The sequence below is a fragment of the Callorhinchus milii genome, unplaced genomic scaffold (genome assembly GCF_018977255.1).
Source record: "Callorhinchus milii isolate IMCB2004 unplaced genomic scaffold, IMCB_Cmil_1.0 Scaffold5, whole genome shotgun sequence".
Taxonomy (NCBI): domain Eukaryota; kingdom Metazoa; phylum Chordata; class Chondrichthyes; order Chimaeriformes; family Callorhinchidae; genus Callorhinchus; species Callorhinchus milii.
The window spans coordinates 35,339,047-35,357,457 of record NW_024704746.1 but is presented as its reverse complement, the minus strand read 5'-3'; the positions used below and the strand labels follow the sequence as shown (position 1 = coordinate 35,357,457).

At 37.1% G+C, this 18,411-nt stretch overlaps 1 protein-coding gene across 1 annotated transcript; it reads right to left on the bottom strand.

Moving 5' to 3' along the window:
- Positions 1 to 279: 279 nt before the first annotated feature.
- rpap3 (RNA polymerase II associated protein 3) lies at positions 280 to 18,208 on the bottom strand. Its single transcript, XM_007902957.2, has 16 exons — positions 17,945 to 18,208; positions 16,899 to 17,036; positions 16,214 to 16,315; positions 14,668 to 14,795; positions 14,238 to 14,359; positions 13,690 to 13,760; positions 12,640 to 12,762; positions 11,783 to 11,910; positions 11,366 to 11,487; positions 10,704 to 10,774; positions 10,306 to 10,413; positions 8,274 to 8,530; positions 6,040 to 6,238; positions 5,302 to 5,399; positions 1,191 to 1,291; positions 280 to 491 (listed from the first exon to the last, which is right to left on the bottom strand). The coding sequence occupies exons 1-16, from the start codon at positions 18,101 to 18,103 to the stop codon at positions 406 to 408; spliced, it is 2,013 nt and encodes a 670-aa protein (XP_007901148.1). The 5' UTR covers positions 18,104 to 18,208; the 3' UTR covers positions 280 to 405.
- Positions 18,209 to 18,411: the final 203 nt, after the last annotated feature.

Below are 18,411 nucleotides of genomic sequence, written 5' to 3'. Positions count from 1 at the left end.
TCTTCCTCCAATGGATGGAAAGTGTTAAACCTAGTGTTAAAGCCCCAAATCAGCACATTCCCATGTTCCAAAGCTGTGCATCACTTGTATTCAATCCTTACTTGGAGAAGGTTTCTTAGGCCAAAATGTCTGAACCTAAACTTCTGAATTTTTGTTCAGAATTGCATGAGTTGCAACATTTGCAATTTTAAGGTCTAGATTAACTATCCCATGGCTAGGGAATGGTGCAGCATGACCTAACAGTAGACAAAATGTGTGCATATTTGGAAAGATAGTTAATCAAGATAGAAGCAATTTTATTACAGAACATATAAAAAGATACATTAGATATGAGCAAAACTCCCACAATTTGTACAACGCATATTTTGTCCTCTGTGATTCATCACATTTGATTCCATCAAACTTTCAAATGCTGTATCTACTCTTCAATACTTTAAACAATCCTTCTTCAACCTCATATTTCTGTAAATGATCAAAGAGGGCTTTCACAACTGAAAAACAGAAAAAGTGTGTTAATAAAAGTGTGTTAACAAACACTGTCACATCTCTTGAGTATTTACAATCATCAGCATCTACTTGTGGTCGTTATAGGCTTCGATCCTGTAAAGGATGCATTGAGACAGAGGGATATTCTGTAACCCATCAATTCAGAACGGTACAGCTACACATGTATCATCGAATAAAGTAAATATTTTATGAAGCTGTGGGTAATGAAAGCATTCCCTTTGAATTAAAAGGAGGGAAACATTCTAGTTGTGGTACATGGGTCACTGTTTTCCATCCCACCAGTTTGCTTGCTACTCCAATAAAGACATTTGATTAAAAATAAGAGCTTGCTGCATTATAAATTCCCCTCCACCTTGACTTACAAGTGGTCTCTTGAAATAGCAGAATTATTTGTTGGTTTTCCTAACTTGACAGCTATTTATTTTCTATTTTTATTTTTGAAGGAACCTAATCTTCCTAAGTAAGTGTGAGGTTCCCTCCTCCCAGCCAGATACATCGGTTATTGGACGAGCACAGAAGTGCAGTTTTCACTATATCTTGATGGGGAAGCATGAGTTGATCAGGATCGCTACCTTGCTGTACACAACACTGTAACAGAAATCCTAATGACTGTGGGTTGGTATACCAACAGACCATTTTTAATGGTTCACTTCTTATAACTGTACTTGGGGTAATAAGCTTACCTTTTCTTTCAGACGCAGACATAAACATCACTGCCATATCAAATCGTTTCACAATGGACAAGTTCCTTAACACATCTAGGATTAAAGATGGTTCTTCAAGACTACAAATTGAAGAAAAAAATGTTTTCCCAAACTATTGGTGAAAATTACAATCATGAACTTTAAACATAGGAGCACAGTAATAGTACTTTAACATGCAAATTGATAGTTAAGATTAGTTTAGAAATTTGCAAAACTGTAATAAATTGTTTTAATCTTACAGGTGCAAAAAACAAGTTATTGGATATTGTATTTCAAAGAAACTTCAAGACCTTCCTTTTTTAAAAAAAAACGTGAAACATTCCAAGCTACATAAATTGCTTCATAGAAAGAGTTTCATTCTAAAGTTTTATTAGATCTGTATCTTCCGAACATTTTGACAAGTAGCAGGAATGTGAGAGATGCACATACAGTTCAATTAGCAAAGATGAAAAGCAAAACCAGACACATGGTTAATCCGACAAAGTACTGCAGGATTTTCATTTTGTTGCATCTCAATGTCACGAACACCAAATGGCGTTACCTCAGTAGGATGAAATAGATCAACCCAAAGAGAGGAATCTGAGTGACTAAGACCTATTTCAATTTATTTACTATTTTTAAGTAAATACCTCAGTTAAGTGACTTTCTATATTTGGCTGCAAGTTGGTTAATCATAATAATAATCCTTGCATTTGATATTGCGCCTTATCACATCGTTCAGAAGTCTCAAAGTGCTTCACAGAGTATATTGTAAAAAGTGGATTGACTGTGTATTTTGCGGGTGAAGCACGGCAGCCAGTTGCGCTCAACAGTGTCCCAAAAACAGTCGTGGATTGAGTGACCAAATTGTTCTTTTTTTGAGGGATTATTACCCCCAGAAAACGATCCACCAATCGACTAATAACCGGGTTGCTACTTATTGCTAGGTAAACAGAGGTGTGTGGAGTAAGGAAGCTTGCCTAAGGTTTTTTCCCCATAGTTGGTTGGGGAGAAACAACAATCATTCGTATAGCAGTAAAGTAGCTTCTTGCCTCAGCCTGTTTACTGGTTACAATGAAGGACAAACACTGTATCTCATCTTCTATAAATCAAAACATTTCAACTAATTAGTGATTCCAAATTAAAACAAAACAGCTGAGGGATATTCTGCCATGGCTCCAGTTCAATAAAATGTTGACATATGAAAAGCCATTGGAATCAGACTCCAATTTTTCAGGACTATGGAAATGTGAACAAATTGCTGCCTGAAGTTTATTGGTCATTTAATAAGAAAGAAATCAGGGAATGAGAACAAGTAGTTGGAAAAATCGGAAGGATTAGTACTCTAAAAACTACAACCCATGCAGTGGATACAAGATCCTTTAATTATCATTAGATGCTTCTAGGAGACTGTATAAAGTGGATCCATTAAATTCAGTGACAGTGCATTAATGCTGCTTAAAAGTGCATACAATTTGTTTTTAAAAAGATAAATCCTCCAGCTAAAGAGAACTAGCAGATTAAATACATGCAACTTCAGAATACTGCTTGGTAAGAATATGGGAGGGAACCATCCATCTGCTACTTGGCTATCCAGTGACAAGATAATAGGTGGAATACATTACTCAGGAAGTAATCGAGGATGCACAGTAAGGATCAATGGAAAAGCAGCTCACTAGATTTCCAATGAACCCACAAACAATTAAAATGGGTACTTAAGACGTGTTCTCCTCAATTTAGCTACTGCATTTAGCAATGTACTTAGCAAAATTTCACATCAAAACTCTCACTACTGAAAATCATATAAATTCACACTGTATCGGTTGGTGCCATTATTTAAGTGTCCTATTTTCAGTGATAGCAGAACTGAAACCGATTCAAGTGTATGAAAATATGCTACAGCATTTATCGTCAGCTGTGCTGCAAGATCCATATCACAAATGCAGTACAACGGTCTGTGATCCTTTACTTAAAATAATAATTTGTTTCATCACATAAATGAGAAGTTTTACTGTGTAGTATTAATTATCTTTGTATTTGATTTAATGGCTTTCACGTCGGCCAGATGTCTCATAAGATGTTTCTGCAAAATATGATTGTTTGTGGGCCAAGATGGCAGCCAATTTGCACACAGCAATAACCTACTAACAACCATGACATGAATGCCCAATTTTAATCGGGGGTTTTCGGCCACGACAATGGAAGAAACTCCCTTCCTTTCAAATATTGCTATGGAATCTTTAACATCCACCTGAATAGTTTAGACTAAAGACATTCAAGTTGTTTTAGTTAACCAAAATTTGAAGTACATTTGCAGATTCTGGTCTTGAAATACAGTAACAGTTATAGACTTGTTTTTAAATTTTATATGCCCAACGTTTCGCCCTGCTGGAAATCGAACCCAGGTCCTTAGCCTCCATCAAGTCCCGCCTCAAAACCTTCCTCTTCGACCATGCCATCGGTCACCCCCCTTCCCCTCCCCTCCCTTCTCCCCCCGACCCCAGCTCGGGTCTGAAATGCTGTCACAGTCCAGCGTCTTGGGACGTCCTCCCGACGTCTATACTATGCTATACAAATGTAATCTTGTTATTGTTGTTGTGAGGCGAGTGCTCTAACTAAGTTAGGACTCCACTTGGAAACTTATGGAAAGGCAATGCCAGAAAACTGGCTAATAACAGGGCCCAGATGGGTAATGTTAAAATACTTTGATCTTATACTTTCATACTATGATTTGCAAAAATACAAGCCTTTGTGATTTATAAAAGGAAATAAAGAACAATAAATGTTACCTAAAACTGAATATAGAAGCCATTAAGTGGAAGTGTATAGCAGTTTCTGGATTGGAAAATGGCCAGTACGTTTTAAGAGGAGAAACACATAAAGCTTCACTTGGAAAGGCAACAAGCAAGAATTCATAAAAGGTAGATCAGTTTTAAAGTAAACCTTTTTTTAAAAAAAAGGCAAGGGACAAGGGAAATGTCATTCATAAGGACATCTGGATATGACAAGATTCCACATCAGTGATCAATAAGGAGTCTTATCGAGAAGCTAAGAAATCACATAATAGGTGATAAAGCATGGAGCGAAATAGATAATCAACTTAAAAACAGGAAATAGAGGATCTTTCAGACTCAAAGTTTACTGCTGCTCTCCACCAAGCCTAGTCTATACACACAATGGACTTACCGATAAAGACCTATTGAGAAAACAGCCAGAAGTGAGATAGAGGTTCTGAATGCTTTAATTCTTGGTCTCCACCAGATGGAACAGAGCGACAGGCTCCCTCATTAGGCAACACTCCTATGGGTTTACAGTCACGTATGTTGTCCTGGGAGACCCTCAATCCTCCAGTGAGTTCACACAAACTACCGGTCTACACATTTTCAAAATCTGCTGCAAAATTACTGTAATGTTTTCTCCTTTTAATCTGAGATATACACACTGAGTGATTCTGTCCGTCAATTATTGTTGTTAATTAATATGCAGTCATGCTCTGGCAACATGTTATGCTCAACGTCTATCGTTGGTAGAGCACTAAGCCATACAGACCACTCTGCCATCGAGGGAAGTCAGTGGACATTCAACATTTTAGCTGAATCGCATCCATTTCATTACCATGCGGGAAAAAACAAGAGGATGTGTTTCAGACCCATTCTTCAAACCAAAGGCATCCTCCAGATATAATAAACTTTGTCTTCAGGGTTAACATAGGCATTAATGGGAAGAATCTCTGCCTCAAGTGTAGTCTGCTCTTCTAAATCCTGCCACTAAGCCAGGGTGGTTAGTCTGTTATTAGAGCATTGCAGACCTGCCTGGCTAGTGTAGATTAAGTGGTGCACCTCACTGTACATTTCAGTAATGAAATATTTGAAAAGATAATAATATTTGCATTTGATTAGACAGAATAATGAGCAAATTACACTGATGTAAATTGGAGAGCAACTGTATCAAAGTAAATATTTCAATTATAATCAATTTCCAGGCTATGTTTAATTAAGCCACTGTATATAGAACATGTTTATGAGTCACCGTATTCACAATCTAATTATACTAAAAAGAACAGTATGTACTTTGGCTTAGAAAACTACATCTAGCTTTGAATGTTACTTACTTGATGTATGAATCATGAAGGATGTTTAAAATCTGATTCAATATGTCAGGCTCCAAAGACTTTTGAAACAGTGTTGGGTAAAAAGAGGGTTCAATTTGCTATTCATAAAAGGAAAAACAAGAAAAATTAAAATTTTGCATCAGATGTAGAGAATATGTGAATCAACTTTAAAACATTTTTCTATATTGGAATCTGTTGAAAAGCTAACTTCGAATTAATTAACATTATAACCAAAGCAAAAGTTAGAAAACAGTTATTGTTAAATCCAAATAAAAGGACAATTTCCTTTGAACTCATTTAATCATTACCATAACACGTTAATACAATTTAATCTTTTATATCATAAAACAATTAACAAAAGTTAAGAACTATGCATGATAGGAAATGTGCAATTACAGTAAATGATTATAACAGATGTTAAAGGGCCAGTATCCTTTCCTGCTGATCTAAAGTGGTTGTTTCTCATCCAACATTGCAAAATGCACAACAAAAGAAAATAATAATATTTTTAAAACTGTACAAAAATGTTTTTAAAATCTCAAAAAATATGTAACCCCAAATCAGCTAGAAGGCCTGCAGTGACCACCCCCCCACCAAAAGAAAATCTATGGCCAAACCATTCTATACATTTTTACATCACACAATTACATTGAAATAATATACAATATTAAAGCTACTCAAAAATCAGACATTGTTTTGAATCAAGTATGGAATTTAGAAAGGGATGAAATAGGTTACCTTTAAATATTTGTACATAATCTCAGGATTATTTCTCAGTTTCCGAAGGTCTGCTTCAAGCTGGAAGGAGTTAGCAGGTGCAGGAGGTGTCGTCAAAGAATGGGAAAATAAAAGGGCTCCTGCCTTCTTTTTCTCTCCTGAATTTTGTACATTAGTTACAAAAGTAGCTTGTTGCTTGCCTGACCCATCAGGACATTCTCTAAAAGACAACAAGTCATCCTTTTAGAAATACTGCACTATAAAATGCCATGGGAATATTAATGCAATTGAATAAAAAGTACATTAGCAACTCTATTTTCAAGAAATAACTCATAAAACAACTTTCTTTAAGAGTTTGCATTGTGAATTTTTTGCTAATCAGCCAGTTTATTTAATAATAATTTTTTGCATTTGATATAACCCCTTATCATGTCCGAGACGTCTCAAAGCTCGTCACAAAATATGCTGTAAAGTGAATTGACTGTATAGTTTGTGAGCGAAAAGCGGAAGCCAATTGCATACAGCAGTGTCCCACAAACAGTCGTGGATTGAATGTCCAAATTATTATTTTTTAAAAAAATATTTTTTAGAAAGGGATTATTACCCCCGGAAAAGCGATCCGCCAATCAACTAACAGCCGGGTTCCTACTTACTGCTAGGTAAACAGGCGTGTGGAGTAAGGGAACTTGCCCAGCGTTACGCCCTGCCCAGGAATCAAGCCCAGGTCCTCTGATTTAATGGCATCACAAAGTAGCTACAAGTATAGCAAACAGGAAAGCTACGCAGAATTTCAATTTTAGAGCTGTATCTTTAGCTGCAAAACATATTAAAATTTAAGACAAAGCTCTGCTCCAAAGAATTTCCTCAATGCAATATTCTGATTCAAAGAACTCAGCAATAGCCTATTTAGCTACAATGTAAAAATTTTAATTTCTGAAGTAATTATTGACAAGCAAGCATTCCCAACCTTCAAAACAAACTAATCCAGCAATAGATCTGTCGAGGTGGATTTAATTAAACAGCTGATGCATGTAAATGACTGTCAAGCAACGTTTCCTAGGCGACTTAACAATGATCTACTGATCCTCTCATTACAAACCTAAAAATAACTCTTTCAAGACATCTCTCTCTATCCCTTAATAAAGGATCCAAATCAAAAGAAGGAAAATAGGCTGCAATGCATTTATTGTCCAATTCTCAAAAAGCAAAGACTTTCTCAAATGACTTAAAACAGAAAACTAAAAACGGAACACTAAACTGACCCAATTTCACATTTGATCAAAAGAAATATTGTTCTGAGTGCCTACGATTGCAGTTCCTAAAATAAAAATAACCGCTGTGGAAAGGGTTGCATTTGCCCCCTCTAAATTAACAATTTGACGACCAGATGTTTCAGCGCTTTGCTGTGCAGTGGAGCAGCAAGATTTACAACAATTTAAGTCCTTAATTCCCACAACTTGCTATGTGTGCTGTGTTGTTAGGAGTCACAATGCAAATCCTCCAAGAGGAACGGATAGTGGAATCAACCAGGAATAATAGCATGTATAAGAGATTGAGAGGCGACATGATTGCTGTCTTTAAGATTCTAAAGGAGCAAGATAATATAGATCATGGCAGGCTGTTTGAACTTGTCCAGAATAGTAGGACCAGAGGCACGGCCTGCGATTGAAGCGGGGTAAATTCAGAACGAATCTATGAAAAAACTATTTCAGTGAGTGAATAGTGGAACAAGCTCCCTAGCGAAACAGATGAAGCAGGAAGTGTTGATTCTTTCAAATACAAATTAGAAAGTTTTCTTTTAGGAAATGACATTATGGGATATAGTACATAGGTAGTTTGGGACATATATGCATGCAACCGCCAGGAAGTGGAAGGCAAACTAAATGGACCTCAGTCTTTTATAGTCTAGCATTTCTTATGTTGTTATGAATGTCTCCATGCAGGAGGTGAGGAAAACTAGATTTTAGTGAAGGATTGATGAGTATTTTATCGAGAGCAATCTCTGTTGGAAATGTATGCACATGAATGCTAGGTAAGGCCAACATTAGTATTGGCTGCAATAGCTTCAAGGTTAGAGAACATCCCAATACGCAGTCCAGTCTCACACACGAAAAGGCAAGTGGAATTTGGCAACCTACTGGAGACATGCCAGTGCCCACTTAGGAATGGAATTGGGTGGGGGGGGAAGATCCAGAACAGAACATTTTGAAAAGTGAATGTGTATTAATATTTCTTCGTAGCATAAGTCAACTTACATTTTATTGGAGTGTGAGGGAATATCCTGAATTTCTTCAATTTTAAGTACTTTAGCACTAGGAGCTTCAGCAGTTGCCACAGTGTCTTCACCACAGCTGACCATTTCTTCACTCTTATTTGGCTGCACTTTAGGTGGTAACACATCAAACAGCTGCTTCACTGTGAAATCAGAAGGGATAGAGGCTGCAGCTGCCCTGGTTGTAGCCCTGGTCATTTCATCTCCAACTTCTTCAATAACCATTCTTCTCAGGGGTTTCTTGAAAAGAACACACACAAAAACAGTAAAATAAATTATTCTTTACACTGCTGTGAACTAAAGCAAACTAAACGCAAATCAGTTATGGGATATTTAGGTCTTTTAGGTCTTTNAAAAATCTTTTATTATTATAACTCAATTTATACTCAATTTCTAACTCATTATAGAAGTTTATACAGTGACAGATAAAAGATGGTTGTGTAAAAATAATCCATTTTCATTTAAAAAATATTAAACCATTTCTAATTGACAACATCTGATTTCAAATATGCAACACTATTACCATCACATCAGTAATAAAAGTCCAGAGGACATTCCTATCTTAGATTATGTCCTTATAATTTTACATTCAAGTTGTAGCATGGAATGCTTGCATTTAGATTATATACTGTCTCTACTCAAACTAAGTACTAAATTACAGGCAAGCATATGCCTAAATCATCAGGTCTATAAAGGAAAACAAATATTTCAGCCTGTACTTAAATTCCCCCAAATTAATTGTGCTTTATAGTGCTAACAACTGTCAATAGCCCACATTAATGCTCTGCTACAAGTATTTTTAATTCAAATTAGGACAAGAACATTTCTATACATAATGTCTCATTTCACAGAATGAAACTATAGAATACTATAGTTCAACTTGGAGCTCTAAAGTCTCAATTAAGCTGTTAACTTTGCTTTTTTAAAATAACCTCTTTAACTTGTATTGAATTTCAATAGAATGTTCTCATTAAATGTACCCAAAGGACAGTTCTTTGCAGTTTTAATATCAGTTTATAGGAACTTAGATAAGTATGCTCAACTATAAATGTAGTGGTCATGACAAGCGGTTCTAAAAAGATTCGGTTTTGTAATTAGAACTTTATTTTGAAGCAATAACAAAGATTATGGTACAACTAAGAGTGTATAAATCATGAATATAGCACACAAGTGTTCAACTAAAACGGCACCATATTGATTTTAGTGAATCAATTTCATCTGCTCTAGTAACAAAGAACTACATGTACAAGGATCAATGCCTTTTAGCTTTCTTCTCAAAGACTTTCACATTGAAAGTGACCACATAGTGAGATGAAAGAGACTCTTCTGACATTTCATGACCACAACACAAGTGCAACTCCAATTATATTAAAGATACAAACGCATTTAATCACTGGAGATGTTCTGCAAAAAAAATCAATAATTTAAGCCAATGAAATTTATCTGCTTAGAAATATTCCCATAAACGAGCAACCAAAATAGACAGATGCATTGAAGTAGAGGTGGTGAGACAGACGAAAATCTTGCTGAAAAAACGTCATATTTCTATTTTGTGTATTCTGCACTTCTTATTTAAGTCGGAATACACGCAAAACAATTATATTAAAACTTATATTCATTTATTTTTATTGAAAAAAGCCTGCATCAAAGAATGGAACGGTCATAAAAGTAGCGTGAAAAGGCAAATTGAATAAAGGAGCCCTTTGAAAGTACAGAAGAAACATTTTGCTTTTTTAATGCAATGTGCTGTTAACTGAAGTCTCTCCTATACATTATAATAATGATACTTCCATTTGATATAGCGCTTTTCAAGTCTTTTAGAAACTTGCCCAAGATTTCGCCCTGCCGGGCATCGGCAGATTAAGATTGATCTAGCTTGCAAGCTTTTAAATATTCACATTCCTATGATCACTCCTATTCATACCAACCCCGAATACCAACTTAAAAGCATAAAAACCTATATATTAGTACCAATATATTATGTTAATACAATCTATCAACAGTGCTAGACTTACAGCAGATCTTAGATGAGGTGGCTTATTAACTGCTTTGATAAGCTTCAGGTCTTCCATTTGTCGTTCTGAAGATTTCTGGTGCACTGTGATGGCTTCCGAATCCAATTCCTTAAACATTGAAAAGTACAAAATTAAAATCCTCGTCCTCACTTTGAAAACCCTCCATGCTCATTCTCCTCTCGACCTCTGCGACCTTTTCATACCAACCTGCTTGTTCCCTCCACTTAGCAGGCACCATGTCCCTTGCTCTGCCTGCCCCAACATTGGTGGTCAGGTCTTGAGTTTTTCTGCCCCCCACCTCTGGAACTTCATCCAGGAATCCCTCCGCCAAGATCAAGACTCCCTCTTTGACCGTGCCTTCTGGTTTTATGTTGTAATTGGCAGCTTTTAATAGTTACCTTGTTTAGTCTTCCAAGCTCAGTTAAAGCTTGCTTGTTTCCTGGTTCCAGTTTCAATACCAGTTCAAAGTCTGACGGAAAAATAAAAAGTTTTAAAACGCCTATAAATTAAACAGTTAATGAAAACAATTACTATCTTTAATTAAAATAGGTAAAACCATAATTGAACTAAAGCCTTGAATGGCACCGAAATTTTGTGGTGCATTTTGATCACTGGGATAGATGCTGATCCATTGTCAGAGGTGCTGTCCTTGAGGTGAAACACTAAACCAAGGTTCTGTCTGCCTGTTCAGTGAACATTAAAGATCCTGTGGTACTATTCGAAAAGAGACGTGTTTCTCTCAGGCTGTTCACAGGACATTGCTGTGTAAATTAACTGCTGCAATCATCTAGAAATGCAGTCACCACACTTCACAGAAAATCCTGAAGCACTTTAAGACATTTTGACATGATGCCAAATCAAATGCAAGGATTATTATTAAATTGCTTTAGATTCAAAGTAGTTTTCTTCAAAAAATATTTCCTTTCAAGACTTAAAACTGCTTTAAACTAGTTATTGGTTTGCATTCTAAAAAGACTCATTGCAAAAATAAGTCTTTTTAAGAGTTTTTCCTTGAAACAAATACATAAAGTATATCTCCCAAGATTGGTAGTCTCCACACCTTCCTTTGCTTCTCTCAGCTTTCCAAGGCCCACACAGGCAGCTCCTCTTCTCGCAAAAGCTTTAGAGTAAGTATTGTCCAAGGAGATTGCCCGACCACAGTCAATTTCAGCTTCTGCAAATCTAACACATTAAGATTTAAACAATACACTGTAAAATGCAATGCAAAACTAGCTTTATGAAAATAGTTTACTTCTGTGAATATTAGGTACATCCAACAAATATAATCAAGAATAACCTTTATTCAGTCTAAAAACTGCTACCAAAAATTCACCCACAAAAAGTTGCCAGCAGTTCAAATAAGTAATTAAGCTGAAATAAATATTGACAATGCGAGAATATTTAATAATACCCGTACATTTTTATGTGTCACCATCGCCTATTTAGTTGTCACTTCAGGCTCATGAGAAAAACTTACTTTTGAAGCTTAAGGTACGCCATGGCTCTGTTGGCTGGCAAAAGCGCATTAGTGCCATCTACTGCTATTCCTCTGGTGTAGCATTCAATTGCTTCTTCATACTTTCCTCGTTTAAAGTACTCATTACCCTGCAATTAAACCATTCTATTTATAAATGTTTAGGTAAATAATATTCACACAACATTTAGAATCCTTTTTGTACAACAGTGACATTCATAATTTTTGCGTTTTTCATGATGGCGGTTTCTAAATTACACATTGAGTGTTATAAAAACACTTCAGACTGGTCTGGTTACACTAACAAAATAAATCATGCAAGTTGTCTACATAACCCATATAAGTTGCAAAAATGGTGTGTTTCAGTATCATGATACTATATACCAAGCAAAAGATCTATATCTTCATGTATAGCAGAAATATACAGGATTGTTAATATTCTTTGTGCACAAACAGCAAACATGGGATCCTGCCAGGACTTTTCTGTCACTTCACAACTAAGGAGCTCTTGTTCGTCAATTATTCTTCAGCTGGAATAAGAAATTCTATAAATTTCAGGTTGTGTACATAGAAGTTCTGAGAGCAGATCAATGGAGCATAGCAATTTTATATCTGGAAACCAATACTGGGAATAATTGATTGATCTTTTGCACCAGTAAAAATTCAGTGCATTATGCTGTACATCAGAGGACATATTGGGGCCAGTTTTAGAGATGATCTGACTTCCAATTTGCAGTACAACCCACACATTACAGGTGAAAAAACAGTTTCCAGGATATAGATGAAAAACAAATTTATTTTGGTATATTCTGATCATTTCCCCACATTATGCTAAACTGTAATCACAGGCACAAACCTACCAAATCTTTATCAAGAATTGCCTGCTGCTTTGCTTGTGCTTCAAGTTGCCCTTCATCAACAGCATCTGGATTTTTGTCATTTGATAGATAATTAACATCTTTTTCACACTGTTTTGACGTAGCCTAGAAAAATTTTAAAAATGAAAATTTTATTCAGCTTGTAAAAACTCTAAATTTACTTAGTGATCTAAATTAGGCTGCATTTTCCAGCAAAAAATACATTTCAGATTCTGCTACAACACAGACATCGCAGATTTAGAGGGATGTTAGACCTTTGGGAGGTGAGTATGACAGGTAGTCCAACTGAGATTGGCAATTGCCTATTCTCTCATTTCTTTCTCCATCACTCACTCTCCTTTTTAAAAAAAACTATACGCGCACACTCAAGCATCTTAGCATGAGTACAANTTTTTTTAAGAATATTGTTGTACAAGAACACCGGAAATGGGTACTAACAATACCACAAGGCCAAGCCATAAAGTATTATAGGAGAAACATGAACTGTTGCCCAAAATACACAGTCACCATACTTTACAGTAAATTCTGTGAAGTGCTTTGAGTTACCTTGACAGCATAGGGTGCTGTGTGAGTGCAAGGATTATGAATAGCATTTCAATCACCCTCCCCCCCACTTTGTATTTGACCTGAAAGAGTCAGAATCTACTAAAAAAAACAATGTTAGCCATCAAGCCCTCAAATTATACATGGCTTGTTACAAACTCTCAAAATATCTTAAGTTAGATGTCAAAGTTATCCATCAACAGAACTTTAAATAAAGACAAAAATGCAAAACATTAATTAAAAAAACAATCTCCCAACCTATCAAAATGGCAAAAGCGCCCTCAAAAATAACCCAAACCTCACTGTATAGTAGATTATCGTCACAGGTAAAACTGTGATTATCATTTGTCGAAAGATTTGCAAACTTGAGTAAAATCTATGCTTGTATCAAAACTAGGATACAAAAGAACTATCAAAATTAATTGTGAATGCCATTCAAACACTTACACAATTCTGTCATGACAGTTAGAATTGAGCATTCATTTTTACCTCATTCAATTTTCTGAGTTCATTGGTTGCTTCAAAGTTTCCTGGGTCTAACTTCAATACCATTCCAAAATCTAAAATATTTTAGGGGGAAAAAAGGAAATGAGTCAGCAGAGACCGAAAAATACAGCATTTAAGCATCCCCAGTGTAAGCTTTTGTGACTTGTATTACATTATACTTCACTTTACAGTTATAAGGACAAAATCTGAAGCTCTTTGATAGAAATGCTAACAAATATTTTAGGTTGAATACAGTAAAGACGTGCTTGGATTTCCTATGTAGGCAACCGCTCTAACGATGCATTTTGGCATTCTTTTCATAATCTGTGTCTCATTAACAAATATCTCCAATCACATAGTATCCAGTGGTTATTTAAATAATAATGTTGTGGAGATGTCAAAGAACTCATGGGACCCTATCCCGATATCACTTTCAGGATGAGAGAAAAAATACTCAACGATTCCATAAAATACAATCTTCTCCTGCACATCACTATACTGTTTGCAGGCGACAATCCAATTGCTCACCGAAAAAAATTACAATGACGCACCTTCCTTTGCACCTTGAACATTTCCGAGTTGAAATCGAGCAGCACCCCTCCGGAGGTAGGCTTTCAGGTAGGACTGGTCTAGCGCAATCGCTAAATTGCAATCAGATTCTGCAACTGCATACCTATCAAAAGGATGAGTTATTCCATAGCTCTCCTCTTCCATGGAATATAAACATCATTTAGAGAATTACAAATTCTATGAACACAACCCTTCTTTGACTATGTTAATTTGCTTGTACCTTTTGGTAAGCTGCCAAATACCATGCAACTGAATGACAAACGTGATTTAACACATCAGTTTTTACTCTACAAATTGTTAGTGCAAAAGACATCTAGTAAGTTAAGAAAGCATTCTTGTTGCCACGTACATGTTTTCTTCATGCTTTGACTGAAATAAAATATTTCACTTCTATTTTATAGACACACTTACTTTTTCATTTTTAAGAAAGTTGATGCGCGGTTTGTAGGAAAAACTGGATTATATGGATCTTCAGTCATGGCTCTAGTATAACATTCCATCGCTTCTTCATATTTGCCATCTTTGAAATAATTATTACCCTATGAAAAAGTAAATAACACATGTGAAATGTCATTGTTTTTCCCCTGGTATTGCATGTTACATGACAAAAGATGCTTAAAGGATGTTCACAATAAATAATCCCACAGTTGATAGTGTCATCACCACCCACAAAATATACAGTCAATTCAATTTACAGTATATTCTATGAAACACTTTGAAACATCTGGAAGACGTGATAAGGCGCTATATCAAATATCAAATGAAAGATTATTATCATCCTCCTAAATTGAGGCATATTACTCTGCTTGAAAGATGTGGAGTCCTGTAGCTCAGTGGTTAGAGCACTCGCTTGCAAGCGAGAGACCTGGGTTCAATTCCAGGCAGGGCGAAACCTTGGGCAAGTTTCCTTACTCCACACGCCTAATAATAATCCCTCCAAAACCAAAAACAATAATAAATTGGTCATTTTCAATCTACGACTGTTTGTGGGACATTGCTGTGCGCAATTGGCTGCCGCGTTCGCCCACAAATATACAGTCAATTCACTTCACAGTGTGTTCTGTGAAACGCTTTGGGACGTTCTCCCGACGTGAAAAGCACTATATCAAATGCAAGGATTATTATTATTATTATTATTATATGCTGTTGTTGTATATCAGTCAAAAATGTGCAACAAAACTAGGATAAACTTTGGTTGAAGAAATTGTACTTGACCAGAACAGATTAGACTACAACCGTTTGCAGGTTAATGAATTTTCAGCCATTACCTTCAAGTTCACCAATAATAATAGTTCCTGAAACCATCAGTTTCTGCCAGTCCTAATCATAGAACAGAATTATAGAATCTTACAGCACAGAAGGAGACCATTAGACCCATCGGGCCAGTGCTGGCTCTTTGAAAAGCTTTCCAATTAGTAACACTCCCCTGCTTTTTTCCCCATCTCCTTCCAATTTTTTTCCTTTTCAAGTAAATATCCAATTCCCTGATGAAAATTATTGAATCTGTTTTCACCATCTTTTAGGTAGTGCATTCCAGATCGTTAACTACTCATTGCGTNAAAAAAATTCTCCTCATCTTCCCTCTGGCTCTTTTGCCAATTATCTGTAATCTATGTCCTCTAGTTACAGACCCATCTGCTAGTGTTTAATTTTTGAAATTTTAGTATTAAAAATTTCCATTTCTAAAATTAAAAGTTGTGAAAATATACAAAATGTTGAGGGCTATAAGACAGTATTCAACCATAGCTGAAAAACAGATTTAACCAACTAGGTTCATACAAGAAACATAGCTTCCAAAATATTCACATTTGTTATGCACAAATTGACTGCTGTGTTTGTCTGCACAATACTGACTGCATTTTTCAATAAATCCTGTAAAGCAATTTGAGACAATGTCCTAACATGAATGGCGCCCTATGAAATGCAATCAATCATCATCATCATCTCAGCAAAATACCTTTTCTTTTGCAGCATGAGCATTCTCTTTATCTGGTTCTTCATCCTCCTCGGTATCTGGGTCTGTAGTGTCATTTTTATCTAATTCTTCAAGTACTTTATCCTAAAACAGAGAAATCCACAATTTTAAATACATTATTTTGGGAACAAATTAATGTTCTCACTTTCTCTGCTCTCTTTCCACCCTCCTACAAAATTGTAGAAGATGCAATCTTTGTGATAAAAACAACATAGAAAGTATTGATCTACAGAAGTAAAGTCTACATCAGTTTTGCAAAATTGTGAAAGAACAAAATCTTTGAAATGATCCCTTCATTTTGGGTATTAATACATACCACCCTGCCTCCCTACCACCAAAATCAAATATTTTAGATGAATTCAGTGCCCCATTATCATTATTTAAGCCATTACTTATCCATTTATATTAACAAGGATACTTTGTAATATCCATTTTGGTATTACATGGAACAAACTTTCATGGTATTGAGCTCCACTAGATGCAATGTGAATTTAGCAACTGCAAGTGTAACAACATTTATTCTTATTTCACAGACCTCATTGAGCTCATAAATAAAATCCCTATTTGGATACCCTACATTCAACTTAGACCCAACTCTTAAAATTCTTAGAACAAACAGTACTTAACATAACAACATATAACAAATGTATTGCATGTTGGAACTTACCACATCAAAGTTTTCCCATGATTTATAGTCATAAGATTTTATTCTTGTTTGTTTCTGCTCGTTCTCTATATTCTTACTAGATGCATTCTTTTTATTTGTCTTTTGCTTATAACCTTGGTTTCGTACAGGAGGCAAAATCTGAAAAAATTAAATTATTCTTGAGAAACAAATCTAGAAAAAAATACATTTGACAAATACACAAAACATTTTGCATTTTTTTTAAACATAAAATGGCAAAAGATTGAAGGCAGCCCTTAGTGTTATAGTTCAACATCCTTGTATCTTCCAGTCTATACTTTTCAGTTGCCGCCGTACCTTATCCCAGACGCAACTGAAACCCTCTACCTTATTTCACCCACAAATATACAGTCAATTCACTTTGCAGTCTATTCTGTGAAGCGCTTTGAGACGTCGAGAAGACGTGAAAAGCGCTATATCAAGTGCAAGGATTATTATTGTTATTATTTCAGACGCAGCCGAAACCCTCGTCTATGCGCTCGTCACCTCCTGCCTCGACTATTCAAATGCCCTCCTCACCGGTTTCCCGAGCTCTACCGTCCACGAAATCCTGCTCATCTAAAACCCCGCTGCCTGCATTCTCCCCTGTGCTGAACTCCGCACTCCCTGCTGCACCGGCCCCCTATCCCCCATCAAACTGACGCCAAGATCCTCACACTCCTCTTCAAATACCTTCGCGCTCTGGCACCTCCCTTACCTGCTTCACCCCCCAGCCCACAGCCTCGGCTCGCCCGGCACCCGGCCGGCCGCCCGCTTGACCCTGGTGCCCTCCAAGTCCACCATCGGTGGCCGCGCACTCTGGCCACTGGGTCCCGAAACTCTGGAACACTCTCTCCCTCAATCCCTCCGACTTGCCTCCTCCTTCCCTCCTGCCTGAGGGGCGCTTACATAAATGCAAGTTGTTGTCGCAAAGCTGCCAATTCACACACTCTCTCTCTCTCTCTCTCTCTCTCACACACAGAGTGCACCGGTAACAGGAGGAGAGCCCGAGGGCCCTGTACCCCCGGGTCGGAGCCCACGCTACACACCGACTCTGCCGCCGGCACGTCTCCGCTCCTCTTTCGCAGCTCCTCGTCTTTGATCTTGATATCCTCCTCCCAGCTGTTCAGGCCCCTCATGAAATCCTGCAGCTCCTCCGACTGCTGCCGCACCTGGAGTTGGATCTCCATCGCTTTGTTGGCGTTCATGTTCGCGGACGTTCCCCGTCAACGGCCGCCGCTCCCCCGCAACGCCATGACAGCCCGCCGCCTCCCAGTCAGCACCGCGCCAGTGGCCCAGTGCGTCACACGGCGTCCGCCATCTTGGTAAAGAAGAACTTGGCTTCAACGCTAGGAGCTGCACCGAGGAGACGACACAGGAGAACGTAACTTCAATACGGGGAGGCGGGGTCGTGGCCCCTACTGTTGACATGGCATAGTGAGGGATGGGGACGGTACAGGGACCAGTGCAGCGTTAAGCGAGAGGTCGCCGGGACTTCGCCTCCTGACCCGGCATG